Below are 26,106 nucleotides of genomic sequence, written 5' to 3'. Positions count from 1 at the left end.
TCTTCGTTTACTAAAGCCATTGTCACAAGGGGATGTTTTCGAGCAGTAGCAATCCGAAGGGCAATAGCAAGAACAATGAACTTCATTCATATGTGGTTGTCACGGGGTTTTTAAAATAAATGCAAAATTTTATTTAAATGATAATGTTCAATAATACTGAACAGCAAGAATAAGAACTGTCTTGCTACATCAATCAATGATTACTTAACGCTGGCTTGCTTCGCACGATTCTCTAAGGATGAGAATTTATAAACTTTCTCAACAGTACACAGCAGAGACTAATTACTTACAAATGCTGATTATTAGTAGTGTTAGCCTCTGGAGAAAGTTACTTCACCCCTGACAATAAATGACTAATACTATTAATAATATCAGGTTCTTGCTGATGCTAAACTCCTAGGAGGCACAACGGATTTTAAGCTTAATACAACAAGACCGGCCTAAGTACCAGTTATGAATGGCAAAACGTTTATGCAAGCTAGGAGCTATAAGGGAAATAAGCTTAATTGTGGAGAAATGAAACACGACTTTCCATTACATTAAGCTCAAGAAAAAGAACTGTTAAATTTATTGATTACAAAAATAAATTTAACGTTACATCTCAAAATGAATTCAAATAAAAAGATCGTACTCACTCACTCACTCAAGAGCTAAATTCTTACGCCTAGGAAAAGCACCTTAACTAAACTCTTAAGTCTAGGAAAACGAAAAGAAAATACTGGTCAATGAATGTGGTGTATCACCGAAGAAGGGTGGGAGCCTGGAGAACCGTAGTCTAGTGGAGTCTGGGTGCTAGCTGACCTCTCACTACTCTCACTGCTGGAGCACAGAACCACACTCCGTCACGACAGACACTTGACTGACTAACTCGTGGGAAAGAAATGGAGCGCTGTGGCCGCATTTTTTAACGGCTAGAGTGAGCGAAACGTGCCCAAAACAAATCTCTAAGCGGAAGCGCTAATGTCTCACACAAAGACGATCACTTATGACAATGAAAAATTGATTTGAAAAGACTCCCGGCCGAATGAGCGGTTAACTGAACGATAAACTGGGATTCCACTAAAGTTCGCGGTTTCCCACAAAAGCCAATGTCACTAGCCGACTCGTGACAGTGGTCACACGATTCGTTCTATAATAGACAAGGAACAAAAAGTTTGTGTGGCCATGCAGGTCAGATGAATGATAGTCATATGCTATTAAAATTTACTGATAACATACATGAGTACAGTGATGATTAACACCAACGATGCTGCTGCTACACTGGCGATATTGATGCTTATAATAGCTTGCAGATGCGAAATTCAAGAAAACTTTGATAACTTTAACCCCTTAACCGTGGGGCGTCACTTTCGTGACGCTTGGGAGCAAGGGATCATACCGCGGGGCATCGCTTTTGTGATTCTGTGTTATTTTGAATTCACCCGGGCTTCCAAGTGGAGGCTTGTATCATCTATCAGTACTGCCAATGTCCAACACTAGTCAGCACTCCTAATCTCATCTGTACTCCCATCCATTGTTGACAATTTAGCCATTTCTCCCCATTCTTGACTCCCCTCCCTACCCCCCCTCCATTACCCTATCCTCTCGCCTGCCCGGCTGTGCTACGCTAAGTAAATCTTCCCTGGAATTTTTCACTGATTTCATCCATTGAAATAAGCCCTATGTCGTATTCTTATACCAAATAATATATACAAGAAAGAAATAAGGTAAGTGAGAGTGCCATACACCTGGAATTGGCTAATTATCACCTGACAACACCTCACGTGCACTCGTTCGCTAATTTTCGCTGTTTTTTTCTCCTTGAAATATGCCCTATAAACTATTTTCGTAATAAATATACATGTAAGGAGGGAAGGGAGAAGCCTAAGTGATATTTACATTCACCTGGAACTACCTAATTTATAATGTATTGTCTAGATTTCCTGCCAATCATATCAGTGCTAGACAAAGCTGTTTCAAGATTTAACATTGGTAGCTCTGAATATATATCTCCTAAGTAGGCCTCTAATCTATTTTCGTAATAAATATACATGTAGGGAGGGAAAGGAGAAGCCTAAGTGATATTTACATTCACCTGGAACTACCAGATTTATAATGTATTGTCTAGATTTCCTGCCAATCATATCAGTGCTAGACTTAGCTGTTTCAAGAACCAATATTGGTAACTCTGAATAACCCCTAAACAGGCCTCCACGCTGGCCTTCCGTTATCAGTTTACTCTCATCTTCCGAAGCGAGAGTACGTATGTTTCTTCTTGCTGACTTCAAGGCCTTTTTTCACCCCCATGCAAATGGCCCTGTGACCTTTACCCCCTACTAAACCTCGTGTGGAAAGAGGTAAAGGGCTGACAATTGATAAAAGAGTGACTACGATCTTTCTATTGAGTAAAACAGTGCAAGTGGAATTGTAAATAATGTGTAAATAATGTGAAAACAGCAAGTGAAAGTAATGAATGTAAATATACGTGAACAATGGAAAATAGTTTTATAAGTTATTTCAAGTGACAGTGCACAACACAGTGTAAATAAAATAGAAATGTAAATAACGTAAATAAAATAGAGAACGTAAATAGAAATGTAAATGAGTAGTATTATAAGAATACGAGTATATACCCTAGGAGTAATGAAAGTGAAAGTTTCACTCTAGCATGTCTGAATGCTATGAGTTATGAGAGTGAAGATGAAAGTGACATTCACTCTCAATGCCAGTATACAGGACGAGAAAGTGAATGCTACGTATTTAACTGAAAGAAATTGAATCCCTACAGTGACAATAAACTAATACTACTGAAGGAAACTTACGGATAAAGACTGTAGATATATATAAGTGTTATATAGTAATAGAAATATAAAGTGTGAGGGGTTTTATGAATAATAAATGACAGAGTAACAAAAGCGAACTAGTGCCAGTGCGACGATCAGACGCGCTCGTAATTTCCATTGCTCTCACAGTGTTTTTTTTTTTTTAGTATGGATCCCAAACTACTTGAAAATTGTAGAATAGTGTTTATAGTGTTTGTATCTGGCTGTGGTAATCATATTACGGGTTGTCGGGAAGTGTAAAGTGGAGACTTCGTTACCCTACTTCAGAGGTCTCCACAAGTCCTACGGTAACCGACGAAGGCTCAACAATCATTCCAGAAGAAAGCTGAAGGCATGTGCCATAAGCATATGTAATTTTATTATTCCAGAACTAATAACTGATTTTTGGCAAATATTTTTTGAGAGTCTGTCGGAGCCCAAATAACCCCGCGGCACACGCAAGTCATTGGTAAACAAGCCCGCGGTGTAGGGGTTAAAGTAGTGTGCTACAAGAGGAGTGGGAATATTTATTATCAGCTAGTCAGAGCTTAATTTGAAGGACCCATAAATCATCAGATATAACTCATCAGATCCCCAATTCTTCATCTGCTGTGTTGTTTTTCATATTATAGACAATCAGGATACTAACATGAGAAGTCTGTGACCTTGAGTGAGCGGCAGGCATATATGGAAACAAAAGCTGGTCAAACCAACATCCGATGTACAGTATACTGTCCCAGTGCCTTTAAAACTATATGAGTGTTTTTTTGTGGAATAATACGTTACGTGATGATTAAGCACAAAATGACTATTACATATTGTGTTATAAATGTATTATTAGCATTGGTTTGACCCCAGGAATTGTTGAAAGTCATTCATCCTGTGAAGGACACACTCGTCTGCAAATCTTTCCATAATAATCACGCAGAAATCTTTCAAATGTCTTTATATCGAGAAAAACAGCAATTCTGGAAGCAAGAAGTGCTCAAAAATGTCCCATGTGACCACAGCCTAATTCTCACCCCATTTATAGGCGAGGAAGAGTACGATAAGAATGATAACGATAATGAGGATGGCCTTTATGAAAAGGAAGATAGTGATGATGATGATTATAATGATCATGTTATGATGATTTATTCTAATCGCATTAGTCTTGGAGGCACCAAATGATTTTACTTGGCTTAGTAGCGACGGAACTGCACAAGTCAGCTTCAGTGTTTATTAGCATACTCGCTATCAGGACGTTCTCGTAATTTAAAACATGATATATATATATATATATATATATATATATATATATATATATATATATATATATATATATATATATATATATATATACTGTATATGTATAAGCACACTCAGTATGACGACATTCTCATAATGTAAAACATGATATATATATATATATATATATATATATATATATATATATATATATATATATATATATATATATATATATATACTGTATATGTATAAGCACACTCAGTATGACGACATTCTCATAATGTAAAACATGATTTGTATATATATATATATATATATATATATATATATATATATATATATATATATATATATATATATATCATCTCATCAGCCGTTTGAGTGTCCACTGCAGGACCGGCCTATCCCAACCGAAGTAGGGACGATACAGCCAATGTATCTCTACCAAGTGGCTTAGGCTGTCTGGTAGAGATTGTATGTAGGGTGAGAAGTGCTTGTAAGTGTAACTGTAGTGTTGGGGTGGCTTTGGATGTATGTGTATTCTGTGAACCACGTGTAGCAAGCCAACTGGGTGCAAGCACACTTTATAATATGTGACACTGGTTCAACCACAGGACCCCTTGTGTACGCCAATGCAGCACGTGGCCAGAAGAACGCTCCCAAAGTTTATTACCATGGCGGGGCCGAACCCTCGTTCTTTAGTGTACGAAAACGCACACCTTACCACAGAGGCTCCATATATATATATATATATATATATATATATATATATATATATATATATATATATATATATATATATATATTGTTACGAAACAGAGAAAGATAATGTACACTTTAAGTGAGAATACGAAGAGTCACTACTGTCCCGTAAAGTTCTAGGTTCAAAACAAAAGAGTTAGGTAAAATTACAAGTTAAAGTTTAATGCTTAAATTAACAACAAAACATTCAGGACTCATAAGGATAATGTAATGGCAAAAACAGGTTAAATATATGGTTAACTGCAATAGCCTCTATTAACACGAAATTAGCAAGAGTAAATTTATCTAAGTCAGCCCTGATAAAATGAGATACCAGATAATACTCAGTGAATGCCAGATAAATAATTACAGATACAAACTATTATCAAAAATGACTGACATAAAGAACCCCACACGAATCACAAAAACTTCACTAGGCCTACAAATTAAACTTATGCTATACAGTACAAGAAAAAATGCAACAACAGTTATACTCAAATTACACACAGCTGCTAGATGGTTGGAGATTTCTTGAGCACTCACAATAATAATATCTGTACAGGGGAGGACAGAGATGTGGACAAAATGAGGAGCAGATCTAAGTGGCAATGATGCAGAGACTGAGCTCATTATATAGGGGCTGGCAGAGCTTGATACAACTTGTAAGAGGGACGCGCAAATGAAGCCATGGGGACAGAGAGCTGAAAATCCCGCAGAGTATAAAAGAGAGAACGACTTACTCTACTATAACGGTAGAAGGGGGGGACTGAGGCAGAACACGCTCGTGATCAAACATGCAGCAACTGTGCATTAAAATTACACAAAGGATGATGAAATCATAGGCTATGTAACACCTCCCCACAAAGAAAAAAGAAATTTACAAAGGAAATTTCTTATTACTCTAAAACAATCTGTATATGGCATTACAGACCATGCAAAGGTCTTTCCTAATGTTACAAAAATGAGATCTCCCTAGCACGTTCAGTCATAGGTACTTGCCAGTATCCCTTTAACAAATCAAACTTACTTATGTACCTAGCCTTTCCGATCTTGTCTATGCAATCTTCCACGCGAGGGAGAGGGTAAGTGTCTGTTTTGGTTATCTGATTAACACGTCTGTAGTCGATGCAAAGCCGCTGTGACCCACCTGGCTCAGGGACTAGAGTGACAGGAGAACTCCACTCGCTCTGACAGGGCTCAATCATCTTGTGGTCCAACAGGTAGCCAAGCTCCTTCTGGATGAGAGGAACTTTCACTGGGTTCACACGGTAAGGAGGCAGTTTAATTGGCTTTATGCGTCTCCAACATCGACATCATGCATCAACACAGTGGTTCTTCCTGGAGTAGCACGGAACACTTGCGGGTACTCCTGCAGTAATGCCGAAAACTCCTGCCTTTCCTTGGGAGGTAGATGAGAAAGCTTAGTCTGGAGATCATTCATGATATCAGGATTCTTCCCCAAACTATCACTCAGGCTCATACTGCATGGGAGAGCTTCACTTGCAGACTCGGGTGGAACAGCTACAGTGCAGACTGGATTATTTTCGTCCCGCCTGTGATATAACTTTAGCATGTTGATGTGACATAGTTGCTTGCTCTTTCTACGATCTGGCGTGGCGATGACATAGTTGACATCACTGAGTTTCTTCTCCACGAAATAAGGGCCACTAAACTTGGCTTGAAGAGGTTGCCCATGAACTGGTAGCAGAATCAAAACCTGATCTCCTGGCTGAAAGTGGCGTAACCTGGACTTCTTATCATACCAAGTCTTCATCTTCTCCTGAGCAGCTCCTAAATTCTCTCTCGCCAGCTGTAAAGCAGTGGACAGCCGTTCTTTGAAATTCATCACATACTCCAGCAGGTTGACGTCATCTTCCTCCGACAGCCAGCATTCCTTGAGTAACTTAAAGGGTCCTCTTACTTCATGGCCAAACAGTAGTTCAAAAGGTGAGAAGCCCAGTGATTCATTTGGAGATTCTCTTGCAGCAAACACAACGAATGGAAGACCTTTATCCCAGTCTTTCTGATGTTCCAAACAGTATTTCTTGAGCATCGATTTGAGTGTTTGATGATATCTCTCCAACGCTCCTTGGGTCTGGGGATGGTAAGCTGAAGACGTGATCTGGGAGATGCCCAACTCTTTCAGAGACTGCTTGAAAACGTTTGACATGAAATTACTTCCCCAGTCTGACTGTACCTCCTTGGGCAGACCAAACTTTGTGAAGAACCTAGCACTTCCTTAACCACGTTCTTTGCTGAGATGTTTCTAAGTGGAATGGCTTCAGGATAACGAGTAGCCATATCAATCATGGTCAACACATAAGAAAATCCTGAAGAAGTCTTAGGAAGAGGGCCCACAATATCCACCAACACACGGGTGAAAGGCGCCTCAAAAGGAGGAATGGGAACTAGAGGTGCAACCTTTTCGGTCTGATTACACTTTCCCACAACTTGACAGGTGTGACAAGACTTACAATACCAGGAGACATCCCTGAAGATACCTGGCCAGTAGAAGTGTTTCAAAATGCGTGCCACAGTCTTCCTCACTCCAAGGTGTCCTGCCAAACTGGAATCATGAGCCACTCTAATGATATCCTGCCTACAAACACGAGGGATGACAACTTGATGTACAACCTCCCATTCACAGTCGGCTGATGCTGTTGGGGTCTCCACTTCCTCATAAGTACTCCTGACTTTACATAATAACAAGTAGAAGCACCAGCTGACTCTTCCTCACTGCAAGCAGAGTTAGCTAGACCTTTCAACTCAGGGTCAGCAACCTGCAACTCAACCAACTCTTGACGAGACAAATTATCAACACTACGGGGTACTGCCTCATCTGGTGAGTGGTCCAAATTAGCAAGAAAAGTGTCAGCTAGGATAACATCATCATCATCATTATCCTCTAAATCACCAGTAACTTTAGACTTAGCCCTAGTGACAGCACATGCAGGGAACACATCAGGGACATCACAATCCTGGGACACAGCCACTGGCTCACTAGACAACTGAGGAGCTGGACACACTTGACTTCCACCAATATCATTTCCAAGTAAGAAAGTTACACCTGACATTGGGAGTGTCTCAACCAACCCGACCATAACGGAACCATTAACAAAACCAGACTCTAAATTCACTCTGCACAGAGGGACAGAGAAGTAATTATTCCCTACACCTTGTAAGATTACAGTTTCATCAGAGGAATTAACATTAGAGCCTAGAACACTGGTCAGCATAAGGGATTGGCAAGCACCTGTATCACGATATATATGAACTGATTTCCTGTCATTACTGTCCAGAGGACTGACAAAACCATCAGACAGGAAATTAGCACATGAACTCTTGAGAGTGTCACCCACGTTACTGCTCAAAGAGGAGCTCCATCATGAGAATTTAAGTTACCCCTCAAAGCAGGTTCAGTTAACTCAGTTAAAGAATTCTGGGAACTCTCAAGAGTGGACACTAGACCAACTGACTGAATATTTAAAGACTCCTTTTTGTTCACATCACGCTGTCTCCTGAAACATCTCTCCGTAGTATGACCAAGCTTACTACAATAAGTACATTTACTTTTCTGAAATCTAGAGGTGAAGCTGGTATTTACTTCCTGAGAAACATCATCCTTATTCTCTTTCCTGTTACCTGTACTCTGAGTAGAGGCAACGTACTTACTCTCAGCTTTCCCTTTTTCTCTAGAATATCTCTTGTGAGTGAGAACATACTCATCAGCTAAAACTGCAGCATCAGACAAATTATCTATTCTTTTCTCATAAAGATATAGGCTTACATCTTTATAAATACACCTTTTGAAGTCCTCCAGCAAAATCATCTGCTTAAATTTACCAAAATCAGAATCCACATTCTTAGAATTTAACCACTGCTCTAACATATCTTCTTTGATTTTTGCATACTCAACATGGGATTGCTTATCTTGCTTGTAAGTTGTCCTAAATTTTACTCTATAAGCTTCAGGAACAAGCTCATAGGCCTTAAGAATCAAGCTCTTAACTACATCATAATTATCAGACTGATTCTGAGGCAAAGATGCATAAGTTACTTGAGCTTTACCGGTGAGAACAGTTTGAAGGTGTACTGGCCAATACTCCTTAGGCCAGTTAAAACCTGTAGCTACCCTCTCAAACAACTGAAAATACTTTGTTAAATCAGATTCGTTAAAAGGAGGGACAAGTTTAACATTTTTAGCCACATCAAAATCATCAGAGCTAGATGATCCAGTTCCACCTTGTTTCATGCGATACTCATGGTCTGCCTGAATCCTGGCAAGTTCAATTTGTGCCTGAGCCTGTACCTCTGCCTCTTGAATACGAGCATTTGCCTCATTAAGACGAGCCTCCTGCAGGGCTAGCTGTAACTTAGCTAATTCAATCTGCGTTTGCTCATTTGGAGGAGTTACATTAAACAAGCTTTCATTAATCATGTCAACAATCTGATCTTTAGAATGATGAGGGCGAACAACAATTCCCAATTGTTGAGCAACAAGCTTAAGTTCATTCTTTGTTCTGTTTTCTATATCACACACTGTTTGCACATTTGACAAAAAATCTTTGGCTTCATCAAGTGTAGAAATAGTAGCCATCATGAATATATCACAGTCACAAAATATCAAACAATATCCTTATGATAATATCCTGAATATCCTGATATGAGGTCGCCAAATTTATGTTACGAAACAGAGAAAGATAATGTACACTTTAAGTGAGAATACGAAGAGTCACTACTGTCCCGTAAAGTTCCAGGTTCAAAACAAAAGAGTTAGGTAAAATTACAAGTTAAAGTTTAATGCTTAAATTAACAACAAAACATTCAGGACTCATAAGGATAATGTAATGGCAAAAACAGGTTAAATATATGGTTAACTGCAATAGCCTCTATTAACACGAAATTAGCAAGAGTAAATTTATCTAAGTCAGCCCTGATAAAATGAGATACCAGATAATACTCAGTGAATGCCAGATAAATAATTACAGATACAAACTATTATCAAAAATGACTGACATAAAGAACCCCACACGAATCACAAAAACTTCACTAGGCCTACAAATTAAACTTATGCTATACAGTACAAGAAAAAATGCAACAACAGTTATACTCAAATTACACACAGCTGCTAGATGGTTGAAGATTTCTTGAGCACTCACAATAATAATATCTGTACAGGGGAGGACAGAGATGTGAACAAAATGAGGAGCAGATCTAAGTGGCAATGATGCAGAGACTGAGCTCATTATATAGGGGCTGGCAGAGCTTGATACAACTTGTAAGAGGGACGCGCAAATGAAGCCATGGGGACAGAGAGCTGAAAATCCCACAGAGTATAACAGAGAGAACGACTTACTCTACTATAACGGTAGAAGGGGGGGACTGAGGCAGAACACGCTCGTGATCAAACATGCAGCAACTGTGCGTTAAAATTACACAAAGGATGATGAAATCATAGGCTATATATATATATATATATATATATATATATATATATATATATATGTATGGAGCCTTTGTGGTAGAGTGTGTGATTTCGTACATGGGAGAACGAGGGTTCACGCCCCGCCAGGGTAATAAACTTTGGTAGCGTTCTTACGGCCACGTAGTGCTTTGGCGGACATAAGGGATTCTGTGGTTGAACCAGAGTTGTGTACCATAAAGCATGCTTGCACCCAGTAAGCTTGTGCGGGCCGATTACCCTTGGTTCACAGACTACACACGCATCCAAAGACATTCCAACACTACAATCACACTTACAAGTACTTCTCACCCTACATACAATCTCTACCAGACAGCCAATGCCACTTGATAGAGATACATAGGCTGTATCATTCCCAGTTCAGTCGGGATAGGCCGGTCCCGCAGTGGACACTCAAACGGATGATGATCATTATATATATATATATATATATATATATATATATATATATACTGTATATATATATATATATATATATACTGTATATACTGTGTGTGTGTGTGTGTGTGTAATCCTTATTTCATATACTAATGTTGATCCCACTTCTTTTCAGATACCTGCCCACCACTCCCTTCTGGTGACAGAGGGTGAGCGTGGGTGGGGTATGGGTTTCGGTATGGGCATGGGAGTGAATGACGTTGGATGGACAGGACCTGGAGGAGATGGGCTGTCAAGGACCTCTAGGCTCACCCTTGTACTGAGGGAGTCTCACTTCAGTGTCGGTGGTCGAGCAACGCTCAAGTGTGATGCTACTTACAAAAGAGCTTACCACAGGTGAGTGGATGTGTTGAGTGGTGTTGTACACTTATATATATATATATATATATATATATATATATATATATATATATAATATATATATGCTTGGTTCATTTTGAAAAATGGATAGCAATGTTTGGGAGCGAAACACAGGAATGATGTTAAGTTCTTTATTTCCTTAACCTTTCAGACTGCACAATTCCATCCTCAGAGAGACTGAACGAAAGTGAGGAAATGAGATATACGTATGCATATGACATCTCAAAGGTCTTTTTATGTCTATTGCTGATTGGCCGCCTCCCGTACCATGTTGCCCGGACCTGATGGTCCCGCCTTGAGCTGACCCTGCTCCTGCCTGTGCTTAATTGCTCTCTCTTCCCCTCTCATTTGGATAGGTCAAAGCTACACCTACCGCAGTGATTGACCAACACATAAAACTGTATCTTTGCTACGTGACTTCTTTTGTACAGCCGCCGACAAATGTGTCTCGACACGTCTAGCAGTGTCTGGCAACTCTGAAAGGGTTGTTTTTCCACCGTAGAATTTACGGCATTCTCGATGAGACTCTATAGAAAAGCTGTAATGAATGGTCAGCAGCAAGTGATGAAGTATTTTAAGCCGTTGTTGATAATATTCATATATTAACGTTTCAGTAGTGATAATGTATTACATTTGTATGGGAAACTACAGATGACAATATAGAAATGGGCACGCATTTCTCCCTACATAGGTGTATCTTGATTAAAGCTACCTGGGAAAAAAGACACGTTAACGGACATCTGTAGGAGTGTCGTAGCTCTTCCTCAGTAACAACTGAGGCAACGTCACTGTATTAAACTGTACTAATATATACTGTATTAAAGTAAACACGAAACGCCTTCCATTTGTTTCAAGTGTCGTGATCTTTGTAAAATTTTTTGTCAAGAAAGGCATTTTTAAATCTCTAATATGTGTTGCTACTATTGATACCTACTCATCATATCTAATATCAACTAGTAAAGCATGCTTTGTTAGCATGTGATGAGCGATCGAGCACCATGTTAGCACAAATTTCCTTTGATATAAAATTTTAGACAGAATCTCCGATATTTTATTGCTAGAGTTGATGGCAAAAAACACAATGTTACAATGGAAAATTTGATTTCGTAGTTCATCAATTAGGGCCGAACACTACCTTGGAAAACTAGAGATTTCAGTAGGTTTGTACGCCTTTATGGGTGAGTTTTTAGTTGATAACAAAATCTATTGAATTACTGTATCAAATGCAGAAAGAATTTCAATTCTACATAGGAGAAAAAATTGTTAGGTTCTTCTAAGCGTGGCAGTTGGGTTGGGCCCGGCCGGGCCGCTCATCTCCAAACTTAACTGAGGGTAAATATTGCTCGCTCGCCCATGATGGAAAACAGTGAAGCAGTGCAGCGGCACTCGTATAAATATCCTTTAATGCGTCTCAATGTTTTGATCTTCTTTCCCAGGTAGTTTCAATCAAGAATTTATGGAAAGATCCCATTATCCACCCAATTCTGAAGAAAGGAAGTTCCTCTGACCCCTCTGATTACAGGCCAATGGCAGTCACATCTTCTCTTGGTAAGATATTTGAAACACTAATTAACCCATTGGAGCCCAGTGTCCGGAATACTGGACAGAACTGGGATTTTTCAAGTCTTTATGAAGTAGGGAACCCCCGGGTAGGGACCTATGAGCTTCGCGACTATGAGTCGACAGGCGGAGGGCAGTACGATTAGTACCCACCCAGCGCCATGCCTTGCCCAGCACCCCTGGGATCCAATGGGTTAATGACTGGTAAACCTACCAGACTCTTTAATAAGCACATTATTAAACATCTTGAATCCAGCAACTTAATTAGTGATAGACAGTATGGTTTTTGCCACGAAAGATCCACCATTGACATACTCAGTCTCTTAATTCATACCATCCATCAATCAGTTGACCTACATGGAGAAACTCATGCAGTAGCCCTTGATATTTCTAAAGCTTTCGATAGAGTATGGCACCGTTTCCTGCTGTCCAAACTCCCTTGCTATGGACTAACGTCTTTTGTTCCTTTGATTTCCTCATATATCAGTGACAGGAAAATAATAGTAAAAGTAGATGATGTATATTCCAATTTCCACTTAATTAATGCTGGCGTGCCGCAGGGATCAGTTCTGGTGCCAACCCTGTTCATGGTTCATATTAATTATCTCTTATCTGTCACCCACAATCCCATCCACTCATATGCAGATGACTCAACACTACAGACACCCAATTACAATGTCTAATGTCTCTGCCTCTCAACTCAGTACAGCCATCTCCATAAATCATGACCTATCTGCAATCAGTGAATGGGGTCAAGACAACCTTGTCTCAGTTAATGCTAGTAAAACTAAATATATACAATTTACTAATAAACAGATATTGCCAGATTCATATATTACCTTCAGTACTACTATTCCCATCTCCAAAAGTATTGAGATTCTTAGCATCTCACTTAACAATGCCCTCAGCTGAACCTCTCATGTTAGATCACTTGCTAAAACCGCCTCAAAGAAACTTGGACTAATGTACAGAGTCCATAACTTCTTCACTGACGAACAGTTAGCTGTGATTTATAAGAAGCATGTGCGCTCTCATCTTGAATATTGCTCACCCTTGTGGAATGGATGTGGAGAGGTTACATTAAAACAATTAGATAAAATTCAGAAAAAGGCTGTTAGAATTATTAAAAACCCTGCCATTACAAATAAACTACCTCCCCTACAAGCAAGAAGGAATGTTGCCTCCCCTGCATTATTTTACAGGTATTTTTATGGCAAATGCGCAGACGAAGTTGCGTCCATGGTGCCACCTCTTCATGCCTTCCCTCATGCTACACGGGCATCTGGTAGCACTCATGACTGGAATGTCACTCAACCATATTGCAGAACTTCTGCCTATCAGAATTCTTTCATTCCCTGTACTGCAACTCTTTGGAACTTGCTTCCCCAGAGTTGTTTCCCTCCAAACTTCAACCTACAGCTGTTCAAGTCTAACTGTTACAGATATTTTATGAATGAAGGACACCAGTAATCTGCTTTATGGATTTTTTTTAAATTCATTTATTTTTCCTTCCTCTGTTCTGTTATTAAAAAAAAAAAGTACACCTTCTTATGGGGACATGCATAACGTTTTGCCCATTCATATATTGTTGTAATTTCCCACACAATTGTAGTACTTTAACACTACTGAAACCTTAATTTATGAATATTGTCAACAGTTGCTAAAATACTTGATCACTTGCTACTGATAAATCACTACAACTTTTCTATTGATGTCTTACCGAAAATTCTACGGTGGAAAAACAATACTTTCGAAGTTGCCAGTCACTTCTAGACACGCCAAGAAACACTTGTCACCAATTGTATATATTATGTGCTGCATCTGTGGCTTTTCTCATCTTTTTCTTTAACTTTTCTTTAACCCGCCCCGTCCCGACCGATTTTCCACCACTGACTTCCCTCAATCCCAACCGATTTTGGATTTTTTTTTTTTTTGCTCAAACCTCTGCTTTTGGTGAGAAACATCGAAAATTCATAGAGAAATCGCTCACCTGAAGTGTAAAATACTCGATACAGGTAGTAGTACCCCTTACCTTACTGGGTTTTGTATCAGGCTGGCTCCAAAGAAAATGAGTTTATGGGAGGGTAACTATTCCACACCACTCATAAATTGTATTTATTTATTTATTTATTTGGTAAGAATTTATATGGAGTATGAGAGTATATTGGTTTTCAAACAGTAACATAGGTAATATAAGCATTATTTCATTTCCTAACGCATCAACATCCCTGACCTTTTGTGGCGACATTACTTGATCATCATTTCTGACTTCTTTCTTCCTCTAATGCTATGTAAACTTTGTCCTCCACATTGTCATCGATTAGGGAATCACTCTGTCCCTGAATGTCTTTATTGGCCAGGTCACTGGTAACAGGTGAATTGCCGAGACAATGGAGTGCAGGGGGGGGGAGGTCATGCAGGGTAAGGCATTGTCCCTGCCTGGCATCTTGTAGAGGAAGGTGTCCCGTGTATACATACCAAAAATCACGGGCAAAAATTAAAAATTGTGCAAATCATGAACCTTGCAATTGCGCGACGTACCAGTACGTCAATGGATCTAGCTGTGACAAAACGTTGCGACGTACCCATACGTTGATGGGATGCCTCGGGTTAAAATCGTAGATTCCTGATATTATGGTAGCTGTTGACACTGATCCATTTGCATGGCTAGGGAATTTGAAGTGTTATGCCTACGTGCAGTCAAAGCCAAAAGTTGTGTCGCAGTTTTGTTCAAAGATTAAGTGCAACGCTTCAAATATTATGACAGCTCAACCACAGTTCATATTCGTGGTTGACACGCGAGAATTACTGAGTCTGAATTTTGTATGGGAGGCAAAATGCTAAGAGTTAGGTGAAGATCACGTGGACATTTTATTTTACACCTTAACAAAAAACGTCAAGCAGACTTACTATACTTTGATATGGGGACGGAAAGCAACATGCATCCAACAATTAAGGGGATGAGAAGTAGCATGATCTCCCTTTATTTACGGGAAGCAAATCCTGAACAGACAGCTCAAACATTTGGCATAAGCATAACCATAGAAAGGTAGATTAGGTGAATTCAGCAGGAAAGCACAATGGAGAAGCTTCATCATTTAGGTCGTCCTCATGTTATCACACCGTTATAGGACCAAGGACCAATCACAACGATGGAAAAAGCATCTGCAAGCTGTGCTTACGACATAAGAAATAAACTGCACCTAGAGTGAAGCACATGAACATCTGTGCATAGACTTAGGTCGTCTGGTTTATGTGTTCGAACTCGTCTGTGGGATTCAATTTGCCAGCCATTCCAGAAGACAAAGAAAATCGACTATCATAATACAGAAACTCTGTTCCCATATGCTGAATACTATAGTCAATTTGGTTTTACAACACTGTTAAATTATGTCAGTCCCAAGTCATGTTTATCTAAATCATTATCTGATTTTCATCTTAAAGATGGAGAACGGACTTCTGAACACGTATTTACCTAATTGAATTGTAACGTTGCGGGCATGGTAATAAAAAAGAAAAGATGAGAAACTCTTAATATATACTAAATACACACAGCAGTCAGAAAAACTTAATATATAGATTAGTTTCGTTTAGTCACAAAATATATGCTGGCATCCACAGGCTGGTCACCTGGAGCAAATGGCAACTCAGGTCCGTTCGACACAAAGCAGACCACACCAAAACTAAAGTCTTTCAGCACATATTTTCACCAAATTTCATGACAAGACTTTTGTCCTTGTACGTCCCGTTAGTCTTTTTGTAAGACCTCTCCTGGTCTCACCTATATATACGAGGACTTATGGGCAACCATTACTAGGAACACAATAGGTAATAGTTGTTATTAATCTTACTTTCATCTTTATGCTTTATAAGCTGACCATTGTTTCCCTCTGACGGAGCTATTCATAATTGCATTTTTTGTAAACAGTCACCTATTATGGAAGCCTCTTCCGAGTTTGGAGCAGATATGTTTATTTCATCCTCATTTCTCGTGTCCATAATGCAACCTCTGTTCATCTTCATTATCCTTTCTGCTTTACTTCTAAGACTAATAAGCCAGCACTAGGATTATTTTTGAGACGTATAAGCCTTCTCTGAAAAGCTGAGCTACCTTCAGGGTAGCTGTGGTGGTTATGGTGGTGGTAATTGTTCAGAAACTGTTCTCATACGGGCAATTGATGCAAAGCAAAGCATTGTCCAGAGAGTGCTCTAATTGAACAAGTGCTGATTTGTCCATTGGGGCTGTGAGACTCGTGTGTGTGTGTGTGTGTGTGTGTGTGTGTGTGTGTGTGTTTGTGTGTGTGTGGAAAGTAAAACGTGTTATAATACATGTACGCACATGTGGTATGATAGATAATGGATCAGGTTGGAGGAGACAGGCAAATGTAGTCACCCTCCGAGGTTCAAGTCCAGGGTATGGCCGGAGGTTTTACCTGTCATTAAAACTCTGCCAGAGATATACAGTGATATCCTACAGCTCAGTTGGTCGAGTTTTGGCAGGCTCTTATACGCTCCAGTCATTTTGAGGCTCTAAAAGGGGTAATTCACGATTGGCTGCTTTCATCTATGTATGCACTCTCTCTGTCTCTCTCTCTTGGGCATAGAAGTATACATTCCCTTCTTATATCCTCTGACTAATGCAAGAAAGCCTTGGTTTAATCACTCTTGTTCTAATGCTGCCCGCAAGGAGAGGGCCTATAAAAGGTACTAGAGCCAACCCACCCCTGAATCACATCTTTTATACGTTTATGCTCAGAATCATGCTAAGTCAATTCTTTGCTCTGCTAAAAATAATTTCATTCGTACTAAATACTCTCAACTCTCCAACTCGAATTCTTCCCGCTCCTTCTGGCACCTTGCCAAAAACATTTCTAACAACTTTACCTCATCATCCTTCCCTCCTCTTTTCTACTCTGATGGTTCTGTAGCTATTTCTTCTACAGATAAAACAGATCTCTTCGCTCAGACTTTCTCCTCCAGTTCCACCTTAGACGATTCCGGTGCTGTTCCTCTATCACTTCCCCCCTCTGACTTCCTCATGGCTGACATTAAAATTTCTTCAGCTGATGTATTTTCTGCAATCCCTGGCCTCAATACTAATAAGGCATATGAGCCTGATGGAGTCCCTCCTGTTGTTCTCAAGAACTGTGCTTCTGTGCTTGCACCCTGCCTAGGCAAGCTCTTTTGCCTTTGTCTATCAACTTGTACCTTTCCTTCTTGCTGGAAGTTTGTTCTCATTCAGCCAGTCCCAAAGAAGGGTGACCATTCCCAACTCTTTAACTATCGTCCAATTGCTTTAACATCCTGTATCTCAAAAGTTTTTGAGTCAATTCTTAATAGAAATATTTTAAACCATCTTTCCTGTCACAACCTTCTTTCTGATCATCAGTATGGGTTCCGTCAGAGATGCTTCACTGGCGATCTTCTCACCTACCTTTCAGACTCCTGGTCATCCTCCTTTCGGGACTTTGGCGAAAGCTTTGCCATTACGCTTGACATCTCTAATGCTTTCGATCGAGTCTGGCATTAATCTTTAATTTCCAAACTGCCCTTTCACGGTTTCTATCCTTCTATCTGTGCCTTCATCTTTAGCTTCCTTTTCTAGTCGATCTATAGCCGCTGTTGTAGACGGCCATCGTTCTTCTCCTAGATCTATCAACAGTGGTGTTCCTCAGGGCTCTGTACTATCATCAACTCTCTTCCTTTTATTCGTCAATGACCTTCTAAGCTGTACATCTAACTCTATCCACTCTTATGCTGATGACTCCACCCTTCACCTTTCCATTCGGTGCCCACAACGTCCATCTCAGCAGTTACTTCAACAAACAAGGGATGAGGCTATGGCACACCTAATGTCTGACTTGGCTCGTATCTCTGACTGGGGTAAAAATTATCTGGTTGTTTTTACTGCATCAAAGACTCAGTTTTTACACCTATCAACCCGACAAAATCTTCCACAGGTATACCCACTAATGTTTAATAATATTCAGCTTAATCCTGCATCATCCTTGAACATGCTTGGGGTTTCATTTACTCGGGACTTATCTTGGAAAGATCATATTACATCTCTTGTCAAATCTGCCTCCAAGAGACTAGGTGTGCTAAGCCGACTCCGTTCCTTCTTTACCCCTGCACAATTGTTGACTCTGTACAGGGTTTTATCTGCCCCTGTGTGGAGTACAACTCTTATGTGTGGGGAGGCTCCCCACATATAGCTGTTCACAAAAGGGTGGAGTCAAAGTCTTTTCGTCGCACTATTGCACCTTTATCTCTTTTCTATCGCTGCTTCAATGGTCACTGCTCCTCTGAACTGTCTGCATGCATTCCTCCACCTCTACGATGGGCGTGTAGCACCTGTCTAGCAGCAAACTCTCATACCTTTTCTGTCCAACTGTCTAATGCAAGAGTTAACCGTTACTCCCAGTCCTTGATTTATGCAACAGGTCAACTCTGGAACTGTCTCCCTCTGTCTGTATTTCCTACTTTCTATGATCTCCAGTATTTCAAACGCAGTGTGTCCAGGCATCTCGAAATGATCGGATCTTGAATTTGGCTCTCTCTTGTATTTTGTTTTTCTCTTGGAAGGAGCAATAATTGCGGGCTCGCGGCCTTTGATTCCTTCTTCCTCTCAATATATATATATATATATATATATATATATATATATATATATATATATATATATATATATGTTTCATCTATTCTTCATGGATTCACCAAAAAATACCGTTAATCTTGTAGCTCCAGGCTCATCTGGACGTGAATCTCGTGAAATTAGAGCTGAAACTGTCTTTCTCCTGTTGTCCACCATACCCTTTCAAAGAATATGGAGGGAGTTGACAGAGGTTTGCTTAAAGAGTCAGTGATGCCACCCCGGTATATCGGTGTCATCGCATGAAGGCGTCCTACTGCAGCACCGCGTCAATTTTGTACTCTAGGATTCAGTCTAGTAGATTAAGCAATATTCCGAGTTTCCACCACATCATTTTGTTATTTCTTCCCTACAGGTCATCAAAAGTGCACTTGATAACCCCAGGGTACAGGACCGCCGCGCCTTCACAAAAGCTGTATGGGTGTGCAGTGACCATGGTGACTGGACTGTGGTGGTCAGCTGTGGCAGCCCTTGTGCCTCTTGTCTTGTAGGGGCCCACCACACGCCGACACATACTTTGGACCTTAAGCTCATGCCATTGGGAATCTTAGTAATACCTCTTCCTTAGTTTTTTTTTTGTTTTATACTGCACCTTAAAATACTCTTGTGTGTATCTATATCTTGTTATTATCGATATATAGTGCTTATACAACACACGAAAGAATAAATACAGAAATAATTAGGCAAAAATAAATAAGTAAACAGGTAAGTGATAGTACTAGCGAGGCTTCTTAACTGACGAGATTACAAGCCAAACACACTCTTCGGGATTTGTATTTTAAATGAAACATGAGAGGTAAGTAAGGCGGATGTGCATACTGAATAAAGAAAAGGTGGTAGGAAGCCTCTTATGCCGTTTTAAGTACGGCCCTTTGCTCTGTTGTTTCGTAGCGTTGGGCGTCTTAATGGAACCTATTCCTTATCAGTTTATTTCAGCATGTGCCACGATTTTATTTACCTGCATATATTATTTCTCCCATCATCATCATCATCAGCAGCAGCAGGAACATAAACACGACTCTGCCTTTTTCCCACCAAAAGGTGGAATGTGGTAGGGTTCACTCATCCAAATAAAAGGAAAATAGGATAGAGGAAACACTAAGCAACAGCATACCCAGAGAAATAGGCCACACACGTACTCGCCATTCATGACCCCGGAATCCTGACTCCATTTCACAGATATGACCATCCACATTGCTCTTCGTGTCATGCATTGGTTTGAGTCATTATGAGAACTGTAAAGTAAAATGGAGGGTGGCAAATCCTTATCAGGTTTTCTTCCTTACAAAATTCATCCAGCCAGCTCGATTCCTCGCCAGTTCCCTAGCCCCCTCAAACTCCATACCTCGCCTTTTCACACATTTACCATACCTATCTCTTTTTTTTTTTTTTTTTACTGTCATGCCTCCTTCCAGCGTCAGATTCACTTGTGTAAACCTTTTTCGTCACTGTCTTTATACCAGTTTTCTCCATATGACTATATCATCTAAGTAAGTTTTCTTCACTTCTCATGTCCACAGACTTCCTTACTAAACATCTATAAAGAATCACATCATTTCTTATCCTGTCCCCTACCAACACATTCAGTAACCCCATCTGCATGACTCTTAGCCTACTCTAGACTTTTAATTTTCATGCCTCACCAGGGTCTCAGGTGCTTGTGAGGAGCCAACATTTGTTGACACTGTGGACCCTGTACAGCGCATTTGTGGCACATAGTCGGGAGCCAAACTTCCTCATATTTCTCTGTACCTCACCGTCGGAAGGATTCTGGTCCGACCCTATTGAGGCGCTGTGTGCCATAAAAGGGTGTCCAATCCCTATACGGTATCAAGCATTATACTATACCTGTATAACGGCTCCACAGAAGTAGTTGCTTTCTTGTGGTTGATGGACCTGTTTGGCCAGAAAGACCGAGGTCATACAACAACAGCTACAATCACAACCAAAGTCTGACAACCATATGATGATGTGTGCAAAAAGAAAAAAAAAAAATCCTTCATTTCTTGCATCCATCTTACTCAGGCCCCTGTTACAGATCAAGACCTACAAAGCCAACTATGTCAATGTTTAACAGATATGAAAAGCACGCTTTTTAAGGTGTAGTATGTAAAATCTGTTGCTAAGAAAGTGGTGTTTGGAATCCACCACTACTGAGGAGTGTGTGGTTCGTGTTATAGTCAACTTAGCAGACTTTCAAAATCTTTTTCTTACCGGTATTTTCGTTCAATATTGCACGTTAATATTGTCTTCTACGTTATTTGACCCGATTACAGCTATCAATAATGATAAAATTTCATTCCTCAATCGAACAATAATGAGAAGCCTTTATTGAAGTGGTGCTCGGATTTCGACGACGGCAATACTGGGGTGCAAAAGTCTATGCTCACTGTCTTATTATTAACCCGCCCCATCCCGACCACTTTTCCACCACTGACTACCCCCAGTCCCAACCATTTTTGGAAAAAATTTTCTTTGGCTCAAACCTCCGCTTTTGGTGAGAAACATCGAAAATTGATAGAGATATCGCTCACCTGAGGTTTAAAATACTCGATACAAGTAGGAGTACCTCCTTACCTTACCGGGTTTTCTAACAGGCTGGCACCAAAGAAAACGAGTTCTATGGGAGGATAACTATTTCACACCACTCATAAACGGTATTTATTTATTTACTTGGTACGAATTTATATGTAGTACGAGAGTATACTGTATTGGTTTTCAAGCAGTAATATAGGCATTATAAGCATTGTTTCATTCACTAACTCATCACCATACCTGACCTTTTTTTGCCACATTACCTGATCATCATTTCTGACTGTTTCTTCCTCTAATGCTATGTAAAGTTTGTCCTCCACATTGTCATTGATTGGGGAATCACTCTGACCCTGATTTTCGTACCGTGGCATGACATGGCTTTACTGACCAGGTCACTGATAACAGGTGAATTGCTGAGACAGTGGCGTGCAGGGGGGGGGAAGGAGGTCATGCTGGGTAAGGCATTATCCCTGCCTGGCATCTTGTAGAGGAAGGTGTCACGTGTATACGTACCAAAAATCACTTGCGAAAATTGAAAATTGTGCAAATTAGGGACCTTGCAATTGATTCGCGTTTATGTACATCGACGGGATTGGCAGTGACAAAACGTGTGGACGTTAAAGAACATCGACGGGACGCCGCGGGTTAATTGCAGTGAAATGGATTGTTATTCTTGTCCATTGTTGTACACCTGTATTAAAAACCTATTAATAGTATGCTAGAAAATAATGAAGAGGTAAAGAGGAGGTGCTAGGGAGCCTTCTTATCCCACAAGAATATGGCTCGGGGGTCGTCTTCTTTCCACCCAAGGAAGCTTACTAGGGTCTCTTCCTTGATGATTAATTCTGCGTGTTACATTTCATTAGCCACTTGTGTTGTATATATGTCCCATTAACGTCGACACAAATTACACAGAAAAATGAGAACAGTATATTAATGCGATACAGAAATAAATTGGAAATACATAAAAGAGAATATTAACGTGACATGCAAAAATAAACTGGTCAAGAACACACAAAAACGCACATTCACGTCCAGAAAACAAAAATAAAAAGAACATACAGAAAATAATATTAACGTGCCATAGAAATGGGTAAGGAAGAGGTATTAGTGACCCTCCTGATACTGTCCCTTCACTACCACTGGTTGTTCTGTGTCTGTAGTGTTGGTAGTGTTGTAGTGTATTTATAAGAACATTAATGTTGAAGGTAAACGGAGTAGCCTACTGCATCATCACCTAAGAAGAAGGAGGAGTGTTGTACGATCTGCCGCCATGTTGGAAGGAAAGAGGGTGCCTTAGGAAGAAGCAGGTAGTGAGGAAGTGAATTATAATCCCTGCGTTACGAAGTCTTCTGTTATTCATTCTATTTTCAGACGATTTTATTCAGCTCATCAGAATCTTTTCGTAAAAAAAAAAATGAAGTCGGCTATAAGCTTTTTTTAAATCTCTTAAGATGGATAAGCTTGCCGAACAGTGGCATGATTATATATATATATATATATATATATATATATATATATATATATATATATATATATATATATATATATATATATATATATATATATATAGTGTGTGGTACATCAACACATGTAAGGAGTTAAGAATGATTTATTATTATTATTATTCATGTTACACAACTCTCGCTGTCAGTTTATAGCCTCAAGATATTATATCGATAATAGTCGAAGAGGAAAGTTCACTTGTTTATTTTTCACTTTTCTCTGATGGCAAGTATTCGTTCACCGAGAGAGACTTGGCATGTTTCACTGTACTATCATTTCACCTCTTCTCATTCTGACTTTTCTCTGCTGGCTAATATTTCTGAGTCTGAGAGAGGTTAGATACGTTTCTCTGTTCATAAATGATATTCTTTGATATGATGCACTAGGGAGAAAAATTACAGAGATGCCATAATATTGAAGTAGACGTAGTTGGAATTTGTAGGAGAGAAATTTTGTCTACGATTATACATGAACAAGTGTCATGAGGATAGTCGATTTGTTTTCATCTGATGGAGCTTGGTCACTCCCTCATCTTGAACGTTAGTCGTGGTCGCACTAATGTAGTGATCCTTGGTAATAAGGGAGAAATGACTCTGCTTGGTTACTGGGCAAATAACACCATCTGACTATTATTGTCCATTAACCTTGATGTAAGGGGGTTTTAGTGGCTTTGTTAGGCAAGATAAAAGGCGCTGTAGTAGACTTGTGTAAATAAAGTGTATACATAATACATATACTGTAAATACTGTAGATGTATACCATATGGAATACTGCCTGTGGAGAGATTTCAGGGTCTTAGGTAATAAACACATAGTAATAGTAACACACATGAATATTAGTGTTGTATCTCGAATTTTAGAAATTTTGTAAAATAACTTTGTCAGCGATTTATTCGGTATATTATCCCTCTTTACCATCCTTTATATTGATGGGAAATATGCAGATATTAAGAATATAAATAATATTCAGGATAAAGTATATGTAAAATGGATAATAAATCGCAAAGGAAGAGGTGCTACAAAAACTCCTTAGCCACCTAAAATATAGCTCCCAGCTTCTCTGTTTACGTGTGAAGTGATGATGATTGTTTCATGTGACTTGGGGTGTATCATGAAGTTCTTCATTACGATGGCATATTGTTAATTTTGTCCTTGCCACCTCTAGACGATTTTGATCATCTCAGGGCAGACCTCTTCTAATGAATGGTTTAATGATGACTGTAAATGACCTTAAAGTCATTTCACAGATGAGTAAAGTCGTCTGGAAATAGGAAGAAGCGGATTAAAGTGATTAAAATTGAGTACGCGGAGCAAACGCATGACTTATTACAGCCAATTATATTCCACCCGTTGTGACAAGATGTGATCAGACTACATACAGTTTTACACAATCCCATTAGCTAGGGTGTAAAAAAAGTCAATCTTTTATTTCCCAATAGGTGTTCCAGTAACGATGTCAAATACGTCTTTTCCTTCGCGATCTCAGACTAAACCAGTGGGTATCTTTTACTGAACATTTCACTGAGATGACTTTGTGATTCTAGCTATCTGCAGATTATTTTATTCAGCCCTGAGAAGACATGTACAGTACCTGTGAAGAGATTGATGAAGGCTATAATACCCCACTAATTCAAAAGTCCTCTCCAAGTTGAAGTAAGATCGTCTGGAGATTACATGAATAAACTGAAAATTGCTGTACCTGACCAAAAGGGTTGGCCATTTCATTTCGATACGTATACAGTATATTCTATTCTTGCAAATTCTAGGCAACTGCTTTCAGTTTAGATTTTTCAAACTGAAGCGGTAAGACTCAGCAATTCATTAACCTTCTTAAATACAAAACATTCTTTTACGCTGAATATGATCCTTCTCAGATGGTAAAAAATTGCCAGCAGAATAACATCTGATTTAGAGATTAGGTTTTTTATTTTTTATTTTAATTTTATTTTTTTTTTTACCACCAGATGATTGATTTCACTTTAACTAGAAGGCTGACAGTTTAGCTAGAGGACCTCGTTAAGCTCTTGAATACAATTAAGTATTTTTCATTCTTCAAACAATCTAGCGAAGGAATCCAGCTATAACATCAGACACTCAGTAGATTGTAGAGCACATCATCGTAACGATGTTATCTTGGAATCTGATAAAGATAGGCCTATATGGCGGACCCACACTCATCGTTAGAAAGTTTAAGAATAAGTTTCAAGTATTACTGAAGTGGCTTTTCACAGATTTCGTCTCATTATTCCCTAAAAAGCACGAAATTCACCACTAAGACTAGATTATCTAGATACAGAGGATTTCCACATATCGTTGAAAAGCTTGTGGAAAAGTAGGAGGTGTTGTGTAGTTGGCGTTTTAATGAATATCAAAGTGCGCATTAATATAATCAGGCAACTGGGAGGCACATTTCTTCTTGAAGTTAAATTGACTATTAGCAGGACTGGTGGCTCTCACACGTTCCACAGTTTCAGGTGTGGACGCCTACAACCGTATACCAAATTCGTATGCTATATCCAGACGATTGTATTTAGTGTAGGGAAGGCCTTTTGTACTTAAGAGTTACCTCTAACTTCTCCTATTCCAAAAGCCCCTCCTAAAAAGAAGGAAATTCCTTGAAAGCAGAAAGATAAATATAAAGGGCTTCATCAGAGTGAAGTGGCTATGCATCGTCTTTTGTAAATTGAAATACAGGTATATCTATCTATCTATCTATTTATTTATCTATCTATCTATCTATATATGTCTATCTATATCTATATCTATCTATCTATCTATCTATCTATATATATATATATATAT

General features: G+C 39.3%; 1 protein-coding gene across 1 annotated transcript in view; it reads left to right on the top strand.

The window, feature by feature from the left end:
* LOC145390393 (uncharacterized) overlaps positions 1–20,983 on the top strand; it is a 233,807-nt gene extending 212,824 nt beyond the window's left edge. Inside the window, exons 6-8 of the mRNA XM_080265331.1 lie at positions 10,808–11,028; positions 19,620–19,751; positions 20,911–20,983. Of these exons, the coding sequence (XP_080121457.1) occupies positions 10,808–11,028; positions 19,620–19,751; positions 20,911–20,983 (426 nt within the window). The remainder of the gene's footprint in view (positions 1–10,807; positions 11,029–19,619; positions 19,752–20,910) is intronic.
* Positions 20,984–26,106: the final 5,123 nt, after the last annotated feature.

The sequence above is a fragment of the Coenobita brevimanus genome, chromosome 14 (genome assembly GCF_032717465.1).
Source record: "Coenobita brevimanus isolate Jiangsu-jjx chromosome 14, ASM3271746v2, whole genome shotgun sequence".
Classification (NCBI taxonomy): domain Eukaryota; kingdom Metazoa; phylum Arthropoda; class Malacostraca; order Decapoda; family Coenobitidae; genus Coenobita; species Coenobita brevimanus.
Note: the sequence above shows the minus strand (reverse complement) of the source record. Positions and strands in the feature narration are given on the sequence as shown.